General features: G+C 42.8%; 1 protein-coding gene across 1 annotated transcript in view; it reads right to left on the reverse strand.

Annotated features, from left to right (window-relative positions):
* LOC124612696 (eukaryotic translation initiation factor 2-alpha kinase-like) overlaps nucleotides 1-15,946 on the reverse strand; it is a 197,049-nt gene that overhangs the window by 94,081 nt on the left and 87,022 nt on the right. The window contains exons 9-10 of the mRNA XM_047141039.1: nucleotides 10,019-10,129; nucleotides 2,670-2,829 (exon numbers count right to left, since the gene is read on the reverse strand). Of these exons, the coding sequence (XP_046996995.1) occupies nucleotides 2,670-2,829; nucleotides 10,019-10,129 (271 nt within the window). The remainder of the gene's footprint in view (nucleotides 1-2,669; nucleotides 2,830-10,018; nucleotides 10,130-15,946) is intronic.

Below are 15,946 nucleotides of genomic sequence, written 5' to 3' on the forward strand. Positions count from 1 at the left end.
GCAGTATTGTCGACTAGTGTTCATTGAGTGGGAATCAATACATAAAAGTAAAATTAACCACTGTCATGTGTGTTGTGGTACTGTTAAGGAGCCACATGGAGCATTACTTTCTCTGAGAATGCTATTGCACTTATAATCATGAAATATACTGTGTTTGGATAGAGGCAAGAGGTGTGACTCGGTGGGTATGTAGATCAACACCTTCAACCCATTACATGCAGTCTCCCATCCTTCATCAAAGACACCAACCACTTTCTCGAACGCCTGGAATCCTTACCCAGTCTGAGATCAACACCTTCAACCCATTACATGCAGTCTCCCATCCTTCATCAAAGACACCAACCACTTTCTCGAACGCCTGGAATCCTTACCCAGTCTGAGATCAACACCTTCAACCCATTGCATGCAGTCTCCCATCCTTCATCAAAGACACCAACCACTTTCTCGAACGCCTGGAATCCTTACCCAGTCTGAGATCAACACCTTCAACCCATTACATGCAGTCTCCCATCCTTCATCAAAGACACCAATCACTTTCTCGAACGCCTGGAATCCTTACCCAGTCTGTTACCCCCGGAAACCATCCTTGTAACCATTGATGCCACTTCTTTATACACAAATATTCCGCACGTCCAGGGCCTTGCTGCGATGGAGCACTTCCTTTCATGCCGATCACCTGCCACCCTACCTAAAACCTCTTTCCTCATTACCTTAGCCAGCTTCATCCTGACCCACAACTTCTTCACTTTCGAAGGCCAGAAATACTAACAATTAAAGGGAACAGCCATGGGTACCAGGATGGCCCCCTCGTACGCCAACCTATTCATGGGTCGCTTAGAGGAAGCCTTCTTGGTTACCCAGGCCCGCCAACCCAAAGTTTGGTACATATTTATTGATGACATTTTCATGATCTGGACTCACAGTGAAGAAGAACTCCAAAATTTCCTCTCCAACCTCAACTCCTTTGGTTCCATCCGATTCACCTGGTCCTACTCCAAATCCCATGCCACTTTCCTTGACGTTGACCTCCACCTGTCCAATGGCCAGCTTCACACGTCCGTCCACATCAAACCCACCAACAAGCAACAGTACCTCCATTATGACAGCTGCCACCCATTCCACATCAAACGGTCCCTTCCCTACAGCCTAGGTCTTCGTGGCAAACGAATCTGCTCCAGTCTGGAATCCCTGAACCATTACACCAACAACCTGAAAACAGGTTTCACATCCCTCAACTACCCTCCCGACCTGGTACAGAAGCAAATAACCAGAGCCACTTCCTCATCTCCTCAAACCCAGAACCTCCCACAGAAGAACCCCAAAAGTGGCCCACTTGTGACAGGATAGTTTCCGGGACTGGATCAGACTCTGAATGTGGCTCTCCAGCAGGGATACGACTTCCTCAAATCCTGCTCTGAAATGAGATCCATCCTTCATGAAATCCTCCCCACTCCACCAAGAGTGTCTTTCCGCCGTCCATCTAACCTTCGTAACCTGTTAGTTCATCCCTATGAAATCCCCAAACCACCTTAGCTACCCTCTGGCTCCTACCATTGTAACCGCTCCCGGTGTAAAACCTGTCCCATGCACCCTCCCACCACCACCACCTACTCCAGTCCTGTAACCCGGCAGGTGTACACGATCAAAGGCAGAGCCACGTGTGAAAGCACCCACGTGATTTACCAACTGACCTGCCTACACTGTGAAGCTTTCTATGTGGGGATGACCAGCAACAAACTGTCCATTCACATGAATGGACACAGGCAGACAGTGTTTGTTGGTAATGAGGATCACCCTGTGGCTAAACATGCCTTGGTGCACAGCCAGCACATCTTTGCACAGTGTTATACCGTCCGGGTTATCTGGATACTTCCCACTAACACCAACCTGTCAGAACTCCGGAGATGGGAACTTGCCCTTCAGTATATCCTCTCTTCTTGTTACCCGCCAGGCCTCAATCTCCGCTAATTTCAATTTGCCGCCGCTCATACCTCACCTGTCTTTCAACAACATCTTTGCCTCTGTACTTCCGCCTCGACTGACATCTCTGCCCAAACTATTTGCCTTTACAAATGTCTGCTTGTGTCTGTGTATGTGCGGATGGATATGTGTGTGTGTGTGTGTGTGTGTGTGTGTGTGTGTGTGTGTGTGTGTGGGCGCGCACGAGCGTATACCTGTCCTTTTTTCCCCCTAAGGTAAGTCTTTCCGCTCCCAGGATTGGAATGACTCCTTACCCTCTCCCTTAAAACCCACATCCTTTCGTCTTTCCCTCTCCTTCTCTCTTTCCTGACAAAACAACCGTGGGTTGTGAAAGCTTGAATTGTGTGTGTATGTTTGTGTTTCTATCGACCTGCCAGCACTTTTGTTTGGTAAGTCACATCATCTTTGTTTATATATATGAAAAATATATCTAAAAACAAATGTGATGTGACTTACCAAACAAAAGCACTGGTAGGTCGATAGACACACAAACAAACACAAACATACACACAAAATTCAAGCTTTCGCAACGGACGGTTGCTTAATCAGGAAAGAGGGAAGGAGAGGGAAAGACGAAAGGATGTGGGTTTTAAGGGAGAGGGTAAGGAGTCAGCTGCTGAATGAAACCAGTCTAGTACCAGAAGAAAAATATGTAAAAGGGGCCACATAAGTGGGACATTTTGACTTACCACCAATACCAAAGAGAAACTATAATAACTTGCACAGGAGTTTCTTCATCAACTTCAATGTCCTTGGCAACAATTGTGCTGTTATCTTTCCCAGACACACTGCATTGCATACTCTGAGTCCTCGTTGTCTCTTCCTCAGAGAACAGGTAATAGCCATTTCCTGCATATAACAATGGGTGTTAAATTGATTCGTGTAATCAAACATTTAAAGCATTATCAAGAAAATATGTCATGCACATTCAGACAAAACAACAAATACAGAGCACATTGTGAGTTTGCATTTTGGATATGTTGTTCATTTGTCAAGAGAGTTATAGTTCTCCTACCTACTGTGCTCTTCTGGCTTATTTTCTTATTTTTTCATTATTATGGCCCGGTTGTATGACACATAAGGTTAAACAATAGGAGTTGCATACTAAGTAAACAATTTTTTTTTGTGATCTTAAATAAAAACCCACATCAAATAAAAGCTTTTAAGCACTTCAGGTATGGGGTATTCTACTTCAACCATTCCAGAGAATGTGTGCAGAAAATAGGGGAACAGAAACCAAAAAGAAGAAAGAAATTTCCAGCCACTAATGAAACATGTTACTGAAAATAATGTAACCTATTTCAATGATTTTCAGAGATAATCATTTTTCTCACTGGTTCATAATTCCACAATTACTATGGATATTTTAGCAATACAAAAATAAGAGTGGGTTCAAGGGACTGACATTCAATATGTAGAACATGCATTCAAGATTCAAATACAAACAAAGCAACAGTGGAAATTGCATTGTAAGAAATGTGATACTATAGTAGGTACATCAAGTTTTCTGAGGGAGGACCATGCTCAGGGGAGGGAGATACTTCAGACAATCTACTTATCTTGTCCCCGAAGTGTTTCATATGTGAAGCTAAATAAATCATTAATACTTTTCAAAAGTTTTGTCTCTGTAAACACTGTTTGTGAAACAGCTACTAGACAGCAATTTGTTACATTTCCTTAATGGTGTGCTGGTAAGAGTTTTCAGCTGTTTATCACTTGCCTGAATTTTTAAAATTCGCGCATTTCTGTATCAGTTTTTGGACATTTGTGCACAATGGCTCAGTTTATTGATGAAGTTGTGTGACGTTCAAATATAAGAGAAGCACAAAAAGTTTTATTACTATCTAATAATTATGTAATATAAATAGTCATCTGATTGGAGGGAAAGTTACTTTTTTCCTAAAAAATATTTGTCATTTTTTTATGCATCACACGCAAACTGAATTCTCATTACTGCAGGATTTTTACCTTAAGAAGGTTTCTGAATGAGGAAATAAAATAAGTATCAACAACTAAGCTGAACGTAAATAAATCTGCTTGTTGGGCACAGGGAAGGGCGTTTTCAAAACTAGTTTCCTATGGATGAAGTTTGACAAGGAACAAAAAGTATGATAATGGCCCTGAGAAAATGTGTGTTAGTAGTACAAAACGGCAAAGATGTGAAACATTATACAGAAAAAAACAACTATTGTCTGGCTACCAGCCTGGTGCAAGTCTTTCTATCTGGCACCTCTCCAGTGACTTGTGTATCAACTTTGCTGTTTATTTATTCAAGTGCCTTCTCATTTGGCCTCACAAGGCCCCATTCTGTACCATTCCCTCACAGAAATATCTGAGGTGGTTCCCTGGAAGTGAACCCAGGACCACTGTGTTAGCATCCAGCAATGCCAACTTCTAGATTAAGAATGAAAGACTCTGTCATAGAACCCATCACTGTGTATTTTGTCTTCAATTCCGCCCTTGCACACTAAAAAAACTTTATTATTTTTTTGAAATGCATTTGTAACTACAAATAGGGTAAAGGAAAGTCCCAGGTGGAATATGAAAAATGGAAAAAGTAAAGGTAATAATTCACTGTATAGGTTAGGCATTGAGTCATCTACACATACAGAAACGAGACTAAAAACTTGAATAAAATGTTTCCCAGAATGTGAACAGGCCATCATGTTGTTTATAAAACTAACATTTCAGCCACTGTTGCAAGTGGTTTTCACTAGGATGACATATTTACAACTGGTAAGTACCACATTCAGATATTATATACTGCAATTTCATCTTGCTCATAAGGTCAGTTCATCAGTAACAACTCTGCACTTTATTTTTTGTTATATGAACTGCCAACAGCAGCAGGCCTAGGGGATAACAGCATCTGTGTGGTGTTCCCATCATCAGGTATGGCAGTAAATATAGGGCACATAGCTCACTACATTGTCTCAACTGCCACCAAGCACTCCAAGAGCAAAACAACCAATAAAATACAAACTACTATCAATAATCACACACACACACACACACACACACACACACACACACACACACACACACAAACGCATATGCAACTCACACACGCATGACCACACTCCCTGCCAGCGAAGCCACACGGCAAGCAGTGTGCATGAGAGAGAGGCAACTGGGTGGGGGTAAGGAGGAGGCTGGGGCATGGAGGGGGAGGGATAATGGGACAGGGGTGGGGGACAGTAAAGTGCTGCTAGTTAAGAGTGTGCAGGAATGAGGTGGAGATAGGGTACAGCAGGTTAGACAGAGGGCGAGGGAGGACTGGTGGATAGCGGAAAAGGTGAGAAGTAAAAAGACTGGGTGTGTTGATGGGGTGAGGGCTGCATAGTGCTGGATATGACAAGGAAGGGGCTAGATGAGTAAGGACAATGAATAACAAAGGTTGAGGCCAAAAGGGTTATGGGAACGCAGGACATACTGCACGGAGGGTTCCCACCTATGCAGTAAAGAACAGCTGGTGTTCCTGCAAAGGATCAAGATGGTGCAGGCTGTGAAGCAGTCACAGAAACGAATAAAATCATGTTGGGCAGCATACTCAGCAATAGGGTGGTCCAACTGTTTCTTGGTCACCATTTACCGATGGCCATTCATCAATAAAGCTTGTCAGACACCACCTCCTGCCATCCAAACAGAGTTTGGCCCAGTTGTAAATATGTCAACCTGATAAGGGCCATTTGCAACAGTGGTCGAAACACTGTTTTTATGAACAACAATATATGTGGCCCCATATCCAAAAATATATTACTGAAGATAAAACACTGAAGGAAGCCTTTGGTCACATAAGACTGAAAATGTTGCTAAGACTTAATATAAAACATAAATACACACCAGCTGAGCTGTCTATGTGTGTCTATGGTCCTGTATCATGAGATCATACTCAATAGTTCCCGGAATGTATAGGTAGCTCATGAAGTCTAACCAGTATGATGAAACACACCAAGTGGTACTTTTACATTATTTGTGTGTCAATGTATCAAGTGACTGTGCTACATGCTTGCCTTCAGCTATCATGCGCATTTCCCCATTGTCATGTGTTGCATGTCTTGCAAACTCGACAATGGCGAGTAGCTGGGAACAAAGTGTGTACATTAACTTTTGAGGTGCTATGTTACGCACAAAGTGATGCATGAAAGTAAATATGGATACAGGTAAGCTCGAAATGAGGAAACTACAGTAAGCTAATAACTTTAAACAAAAAATTTTAAATTAAATGTGACGAGAACATCTTAGATCTTCTCCCTGTCTGTGGCCATGGTATTCGCTGCATTAGTGAGGTTTAAGCGTTGTTCAACCCTTAGAGCACAGTGTACATACAAAATACAGACATGCTCATGCTCACTCGCTGTAGAGTAGAGTGGGGTAAGGTTGCGTGGCGGGTAAGATTGCACAAGGCTTGTATCTCAGTTTTAGTAATGCAGCAGTTAGCTACTATGCAGGGGACAAAATAGCCTCTATGGCTGACCCTTTATTGCCATAGTTTGGCTGTTGTCCTGGTGTTAACAGCTTCGCAATGCTGTAAGAGCTGTTTTACGTAATTTTCATATAACATTTCATGTTCTGGAAGTAAGCTATAACTCCGGCAATAATGTGATTATCAATTTTAGCTTTATTCCATTGTGTACTACGATGCATTTCAGTCTTGCAGTGTATTAACACATCTATATTCCTACAAAGCGTTTCCATGTGCAGTCAAAAGCTGGTGTGTCGTAGTGCGGGGCAAGTTTATGCGTTGCAGGTGGGGCAAAACTGCGCAGTGTGTAATCTTACCCCATGCGTTATAACTATCAGCTTTTCCATAGATCTAGAAATATTTATGAACATTGAGGTGGATATTATACATCGATAGTAGTCCTCTAAGAACCCTTTTTTATATTGTAGCGTCTACAAAAGGAAAAGCGAACAGAAACCATGCACTCCAGAAATGCTGGAAGCTGAAAAAGAGGGCTTGAAAAACGGCAAGTCTAAACGACAAATAGCGAGGGAGCTTAGAATAAGTGAAGCTGCCCTCAGAAATCACCTTACAGAGGTACGAGGCCCTTGCAAGTATACTTTTATCTCTATATTTTTTGTTTTGGAAACTTTTGTCTATGTAGGGATAAGCTTCAAATTAATACTCCCACCCCTACTTTCTTCATGGTTTTGGGGTAAACAAACTGGGAAGATTCGGAAGAACTTTTAATGATGAACAGGAACTATAACTCACCGAACACAGCAGATCTTTGGACAAATGTTATTATGGTATGATTCTGAAAGATTTTAGAAGATTAGTTCATGACTACTCTGAGAGGAATAACATAAAAACAGAATTTGACAAAAGCACTAAGATGGCCGGAAAGGACTGGGATTATGATTTCCTGCAGAGACGAAACCTTAGCCTTCAGATTCCACAGAAAACTAGTCTTGGACGTGTGATGCGGGTTCAACAAACAGCAATCGAGCATCTTCTTTGTTAATCTTTTGCCACTGATGGAGAGATACAAATTTGAACCTCATTGCATATACAACATTGATGAGTCAGGAATTACAACTGTTCCTAACAAGGTTCCGAAAGTGTGCAAGATGCACATAGGCAAAATAGCATCTGCAGAAAGAGGTCAGCTGATAACGGTTGTATGTTGTATGGGACCTGGGGGGAGTTACATCCTTCCAGGAATAATATTTCCTCGGAAAAGGATGAAGGAGAGTTTAAAGAACAGTGCCCCTCCTGGGTCACTAATGATGTGTTCGGACACTGGATACATCAACTCATATTTGTATCTCACATGGCTACAACATTCTGAAAAACGTACACAGCCAATAGAAGATAATCCAGTATTGGTAATTTTGGACAATCACTCGTCACATTTGAGTCTGAATGTCGTTCTTTACTGCAGGGACCATAACATACACATGTACTTACCATTCCTCCACACAGCAGCCACAAAATGCAGCCACTGGATCGCTGCTTTTTCAAGCCACTGAAGGACTTTTATTCACAGGAATGCAACCAGTGGCTCATTAACCACCCTGGATATGTAATTAAGCAAGAATGTATCGCTGAATTGTTTGGAAACGCTTATCAAAGGACGGCCACAATGACGAAGGCAAGAAAGGCGTTCAAGATATGTGGTATTTATCCAATCGATCGTCACATATTCACCGAGGAAGATTTCCTGCCTTTGACTGTTACAGACCAAAGTGACAAATTTAATGACGCATCCACAGTTGAAACTGGATCCCTCCAGCGCCAAAGTTCAGAGACATATACAAATGAACCACAATCAGGACCAAGTACCTACGTTTCCCCAAAAGAAATAATTCCTTTGTAAGGAAGAAAAGATGTGAAAAAAGACAGAAGAAAGGAAAGAAGTCAGAAATAGTATCTGGGACCCCATTCAAGAAGCAACTGGAATCCCAATCAACAGAACAAGAAATAAAGAAACCAAAGAGGAAACTGCTTCTGTTCAAGCAAACAAAAAGAAAGCAAAGCAAAACTTAAATATGTCTAGGGAAAATTCACAAACTTTTCACTGTCGAGGCTGTACTGAAAAATACAATAATCCACCAGCAGAAGACTGGATTCAATGTCTCAAGTGCGAGGAGTGGTGGCATGAATCCTGCTCTTGTTATGAAGGTTCTGGACACTTCATTTGTGATCTCTGTTAAAAATATTTTCGTCCGACAGGAATATTTTTGCATGTTTTTGATGACAGGCCCAGATTTGTTCATTAGGTCAAATATTGTATCAACAGTAACTGTTATATGCTGAGAAACAAGGTATATTATGTTTATGTATGCTATAAATTAAATAAAAGACAAAGAACTAAATGACACATATGTTTTCCTCATTTGATAATAATGCGCACATTTACCCCACTAGAAACACACTCTTACCCCACGGTCGGGTAAGACTGCGCATTTGCATTACTTTTTTTACTAAGTGCGAATTACAGTTTAAATTGTTTCTATGACTTTCGGACTCTGTCATATAACAGGCAAAATTCAGATGAAATGCCAGTTACAATATAATTGTGACATTTCCTTCAGTATAGCGCTACTTAAACCTTAAGAGCGCAATCTTGCCCCACTTTACTCTAATGTTTGCAATAGCATGCGCACACTGAATGGGCGAGCATTTACCGGTAGGACATTTAGCATGTTATGGATGTTGTTTGGCCATGAAATGTGAAAAACGTTCTGTGTTGCTGCCAAAGGACTGTCCTTGTAAGCTTACTCAAACTAGTGGTGATTGAGAAAAGTTCCAGGAAATAACAATTAGTAGTTCATTCAGGGGTGTTTACGAAGGTAGAATTGGTGCACAGCATGCTGAAAGAGGAAGAGATTCTAGATATTTTATAGAGAGATGAAGGGTCAGAAACAGAAGACACTGACAGAGATGATTCATATTCTTCAGATGAAAGTACGGGCAATGAATAAGGTAAACATGTGTTTCAGTTGTTCATACAGGGAGTACTTCATTCATGCATTTTGTATTCTGACTGATGTTCACTCTCATTTCCACTTACAGCTTCTGAATATGGATCTAAGCGTTCTTTCTTTATGCAGGCAATTGTACAGACTATCAGTCACTGTCTGTGGTACCTGCTTATATGCATAACTCTCATATACCTGCTATTAAATATTCCTGTACTATTTTTGTGAATGCAGCCAGAATCACAACTGTGTCACTAAAAGAGAGAGCCTGTAACACTTCTTTTTTTTTACAGATTTCATGTGTTACTTGTTCTCATTAAATCATCTATTTCAACTATATATTCTAAAATTAATTCATATTTCTATAAAATATTTACTTTTTCCTTTTAGATGGTGCAAGAATCATATTCCTATCAGATTTCTGTATTTTACAATGTCATTTAAAAGCAATCTACAATTATGTCAGTTCACAGGAAAATACTGGTTGTGAAGATGCCAGTGTTGAATGTGTTAATGTATCTGCATTTATTTATTTTGTGATGACATTGCATGAGCAGTGCAATAATTCATGTTCAAATACTGCTTTATGATGAGGATCAAAATAACATACCATTGACATATTCTGTACCATACAGCACTGAAAGAGCTGTGGCAGAAGCATCTAGTGGCTGTAAAGCAGTTTCCTCTTTCGAATGTGAATCTTCTACACCTAAAAGGGCTCCTGAAACAAAAATAATTTTGTAGGTGCCATTTCCTTATTACTTAATAATAATAATAATAATAATACGAGAGAAGGAAAGTTCCTACTCACCATATAGCGGAGATGCTGAGTCGCGATAGGCACAATAAAAAGATTCACACAATCATAGCTTTTGGCCATTAAGGACACGCACGCACGCACGCGCACACGCGCACACACACACACACACACACACACACACACACACACACACACACACACACACACACACACACAAAAAAAATCGCAACTTGCACACACACCTGCAGTCTCGGAGAGCTGAAACTACACTGCGAGCAGCAGCACCAGTGCATGGTGGGAGTGGCGACTGGATGGGGGGTAAGGAGGAGGCTGGGGCAGGGAGGGGGAGGGATAGTATGGTGGGAGTGGCGGACAGTGAAATGTTGCAGTTCAGACGGAGGGTAGGAGAGAAGGTGTGTAGAGGGGAGGGGTAAGTAGGGGAAAGGAGAAAAATAAAAATAAAAGAAATTAAAAAACTGGGTGTGGCAGTGAAATGATGGCTGTGAAGTGCTGGAATGGGAACAGGGAGGGGGCTGGATGGGTGAGGACAGTGACTAACGAATGTTGAGGCCAGGAGGGTTACGGGAACGTAGGATGTATTGCAGGCAAAGTTCCCACCTCTGCAATTCAGAAAAGCTTGTCTTGGTGGGAAGGATCCACATGGCACAGGCTGTGAAGCAGTCACTGAGATGAGGGGTATCACGTTTGGCAGCGTGTTCAGCTACAGGGTGGTCCACTTGTTTTTTGGCCACAGTTTGTTGGTGGCTGTTCATGCGGACAGACAGCTTGTTGGTTGTTATGCCTACATAGAATGCAGCACAGTGGTTGCAGCTTAGCTTGTAGATCACATGACTGGTTTCACAGGTAGCCCTGCCTTTGATGTGATAGGTAATGTTAGTGACAGGACTGGAGTAGGTGATGGTGGGAGGAGGTATGGGACAGGTCTTGCATCTAGGTCTATTAGAGGGGTATGAGCCATGAGGTAAGGGATTGCGAGCAGGGCTTGCGTACGGATGGACGAGTATATTGTGTAGGTTTGGTGGACGGCGGAATACCACGGTAGGAGGGGTGGGAAGGATAGTGGGTAGGACATTTCTCATTTCAGGGCACGACGAGAGATAATCGAAACCCTGGCGGAGAATGTAATTCAGTTGCTCCAATCCCGGATGGTACTGAGTTACGAGGGGAATGCTCCTCTGTGGCCAGACTGTGGGACTTTGGGAGGTGGTGGGAGACTGGAAAGATAAGGCACGAGAGATTTGTTTTTGTACGAGGATGGGAGGATAATTACAGTCAGTGAAGGCTTCAGTGAGACCCTCGCTATATTTAGAGAGGGACTGCTCGTCACTGCAGATGCGACGACAATGGGTGGTTAATCTGTACGGAAGGGACTTCTTGGTATGAAACGGGTGGCAGCTGTCGAAGTGGAGGTATTGTTGGTGGTTAGTAGGTTTGATATGGACAGAGGAACTGCTGTAGCCATCTCTGAGGTGGAGGTCAACATCTAGGAAGGTGGCTTGTTGGGTTGAGTAGGACCAGGTGAAGCAAATGGGGGAGAAGTAGTTGAGGTTCTGGAGGAATGTGAATAAGGTGTCCTCACCTTCAATCCAGATAGCAAAGATGTCATCAATGAATCTGAACCAGGTGAGGGGTTTAGGATTCTGGGTTTTTAGGAAGGATTCCTCTAGATGGCCCATGAATAGGTTAGCTTAGGATGGTGCCATGCAGGTGCCCATAGCTGTACTGTGGATTTGTTTGTAGGTAATACCTTCAAAGGAAAAGTAATTGTGGGTGAGGATATAGTTGGTCATGGAGACTAGGAAGGAGGTTGTTGGTTTGGAATCCATAGGGTGCCTGGAGAGGTAGCGTTCGATAGCAGTAAGGCCATGGGCATTAGGAATGTTAGTATACAGGGAGGTGGCATCAACAGTGACGAGCAGGGCACCATGTGGTAAAGGGAAAGGAACTGTTGAGAGTCGGCCGAAGAAATGGTTGGTATCTTTTATATAGGAGGATAGGTTCCGAGTAATAGGTTAAAGGTGTTGGTCTACGAGACCAGAGATTCTCTCAGTGGGGGCACAGTAACCAGCCACAACAGGGCAACCTGGGTGGTTGGGTTTATGGACTTTAGGAAGCATGTAGAAGGTGGGAGTGCAGAGAGTGGTAGGGGTAAGTAGAGAGATGGACTCTGGGGAGAGGTTCTGGGATAGGCCTAAGGATTTGAGTAGTGACTGGAGATCCTGCTGGAATGGGATCACTGTGGCATGGTTTGTAGGTGGAAGTATCTGACAGCTGATGAGTCCTTCTGCCATGTAATCCTTGCTGTTCAAAACTACGGTGGTGGAGCCTTTGTCTGCAGGTAGGATTATAAGATCGGGATCAGTTTTTAGATGGTGGACAGTGGTTCTTTCTGCGGATGTACGGTTAGTATGCATGTTGAGGGTTTTGGGGAATGATGGTGAGGCAAGGTTCGAGGATAAGAAATTCTGGAAAGTTAGCAGGGGGTGGTTTGGAGGCAGTGGGGGTGGAGTGAACTGAGTTAGGCAAGGTTCAATGTTGGTCTTTGGTTGAGTATGATTGATCGGGTTGGTGGCGAAAAAGTGTTTCCACTGCAGGGACTGGGAGAAGGAGAGAAGGTCTTTAACTAGTCCTGCATGGTTGAATTTGGGAGTGGCGCAAAAGGTGGGGCCTTTGGAAAAGACTGATATTTCTGTGGGACTAAGGCTTCTGGAAGAAATGTTCATGACTGTGTTGCAGGTCTGTTTAGGTTTTGAGTTCTGTGTGGTGGTGGGAGGGAGTTTCGGAGGGTGGGATAAGGTTTGGAGGTGGTTGTAGAAGTGGTGAACAGTGGTACTCCGAGGCAGGAGTAGGAAGTGAGCAGGATGGAGAGCTTTTTGAGGTGGCATTGTGCATGTTGCTCAAGTTCCTGCAGGGCAAGAGTTTCAATGTGTGTTATGGGTTCCAGGAATTTGGGATTACATAGCAGGAGAATTTTGCAAATGGAGAGAAGGTACTGCAAGGAGGATTGGGCTTGGTTGATACGGTTTTGCAGGACTATGTTGGTGAGGGCTAAGGATTGGCGGAATCTGAACAGGTGGAGGTCATTGTGGAAGGAGGGGTGGAAACCAGAGATGGTTAATTTGATGGTAAGGCCATTAGGGGGGATTTCATGAGCCAAGCAACAATGCAGGAACAGTATGTGGGACTGGGATCTGGCTAGGGATAAGGAAACTTTTCTGTATTGACGCAGATGGAAGGAGCAAGGATCCACAGTGGTGCAAAAATGCAAAAAAATACGTAAGGAAGTAGAATTACGTACAAAAAATTACGCAAAAATACATCCAAATACGTGTGAAAAGTACGAAATGGATGCAAAGGGAGAGGGGGAGGGGGGGGGGATAGAGATGAAATCTGAGGAAGACGAAAACTCACTAAAATTGGCGAGAAGTCACTAAAAATATGCATATATTTAACAGAGAATCAAATTTAATCTTTCTGCTGCTGACGTCTTAACAAAACAATCCACACAAAAAAGGTGTCACATCTTACATTGCGATCAAACTGCAGCTACAAACTATCCAAATAAACTGAAAATTCCTCATAGTAACAGCTGGTTACCTTGATGGACAATACAAATTAAGTATCATATTGTCACACCATAATAAGAATAAACTCCAAATGCGAAAGCAGGGTCGTCAATGAAGTACAACACTTAAAACAGAAAGCACGTTTATTACAAACACCATCGTACAGCCAGAACAGAACTCAGCTCCTGGATGGTGAGTACAGCTATTTATACAAATGGTGAAGATTCAGAAATAGACAAACATCAGAAACTTTGAGAATTTTCCAGAGCTAATAAATGAGAAGTAACTGCTGCTGGTCAGGATTGAACTGGAGAATCACAGCACATTAGCCAGCGATGGTAACTGTTACAACACACTACACGAAGCACAGATCACAGCATTGCTCCCTCTCCTGAAAAACAGCAAACTTCAAACTGCTTTTTCAGTTCTCATTGAAGTCAGCTATACCTGCCTGGGTCTAGATCTCGTCAATGGTCCTCTGTATGGCAGGGCTGGCAGATACTCATGTTCTTGGCGTGTCATCACATCCTCTTCATTATGACAAGCATTGAAGAAGTCCCTTCCATCAGAGATTTGCAGTGGTTTCGCCCATCTTTAATTTTCTTGAACAAGAAGCCTTCGTAACCGACCTGCACTTTAGGACTTTAGTAGAGCTTTATCTCTGCAGTTTTGTCTTCTTGACGATGGGTCAAAACCTTAGAATTTCTATGTGATGTCCAACAAGGTACAAACAATACAATACGGCCCATAATAGAGCTTTAGTACTTTTTTCTGTACCAAGTCTCCTGGACTGTATCTCACTGGCAGTGCTTGGCATTATAGCACTCTCAGTATTTCTCCTGAATTTCCTGGGCCCATATGCAAGCCAGATGTCTTCCTTCTTTGGTCCTGGTGATGCTTTTCACTTAGGCATCCTGAGTTTCATCCAGCTGAAACAGGAACTGTGTATCGAGTGTCATTTGGACCTCTTGACCATTGAGCATAAAGGACAGTGTGAGGTCTGTAATGTCTTCCTTCGTCATAAGGTATGTCATGATGAGCAGTACTGTAAACTAATCCTCTTCTTCGATATCAACATACAATGAGAGGGTAACATTCAATGTCTTATTAAAAGTGTTCTCTGAAGCCACTTGACAATGGCTGGAAGGCAGTTGTCATACTGTGGGTAATGTTGCAATGTGAAATTAAGTCTGACACTAATCTCGACGAGAAAACCTTTCCATGTTAAGAGACAATCACATCGGTGCTCTGTGCTTCAAAATGATGTCTTCCACATGAAACCTTGCAATTTCCAGTCTTTTGACAGTCTGCACATATTTAGTGACAGCACAGCAGTTGAGGCAGTAAGTGCAGACTATTATCCATTGATTCCCATTTGACAATTCAGGGACCTCCCCAAGAGGTCAATTCCAGTTTGATGCAGTGGTGCTGCAGCATGCGGAATTGATATCAGATTTCTCAGTGGTAAATTTGGCTTGTGCTTCCGTTGCTGTCATTCCTTACAGTGAGTCACATAGTGTCTAATGAGTTGGTTGAGACCTGGTCAGTGATACCCATGTCTGATTCTATCCAGTGTCGATATGAGTCCCATGAGACCAGATGTTGGAGCATCCTACAAAAACTTCAGTACAGGAGACTGTAGATGATCAGGGATGACTAGCAACCACTTCCACACCATCGATCATAGTTCTTCTTACATAATGTTCTATTTATTTGTTGGAATTCTCCTTTGGTCAGTTCTTCATTCTTGAAGCCTTCTATGGCCGGCCGAAGTGGCCGTGCGGTTAAAGGCGCTGCAGTCTGGAACCGCAAGACTCCTACGGTCGCAGGTTCGAATCCTGCCTCGGGCATGGATGTTTGTGATGTCCTTAGGTTAGTTAGGTTTAACTAGTTCTAAGTTCTAGGGGACTAATGACCTCAGCAGTTGAGTCCCATAGTGCTCAGAGCCATTTGAACCATTTTTGAAGCCTTCTATGGTTCTCAGCGATGCGGAATGTTTCCTCTCTTCACTAGCAGTGTCACGTAATGCGGCAATGACTGTAATTTCTTCCACACTGCTTTGTTCCAACACAGGATTCCTTGAAAGGCAGTCAGTGTCCTTGTGTTTGTGTCCATTTTTGTATACCACTGTGGTGTATTCCTCAAGCCTCAATGCCCGTCTTGTCAGTCAACCCGATGGATCCTTCATGCT

This window comes from Schistocerca americana, chromosome 4 (genome assembly GCF_021461395.2).
Source record: "Schistocerca americana isolate TAMUIC-IGC-003095 chromosome 4, iqSchAmer2.1, whole genome shotgun sequence".
Classification (NCBI taxonomy): Eukaryota; Metazoa; Arthropoda; class Insecta; order Orthoptera; family Acrididae; genus Schistocerca; species Schistocerca americana.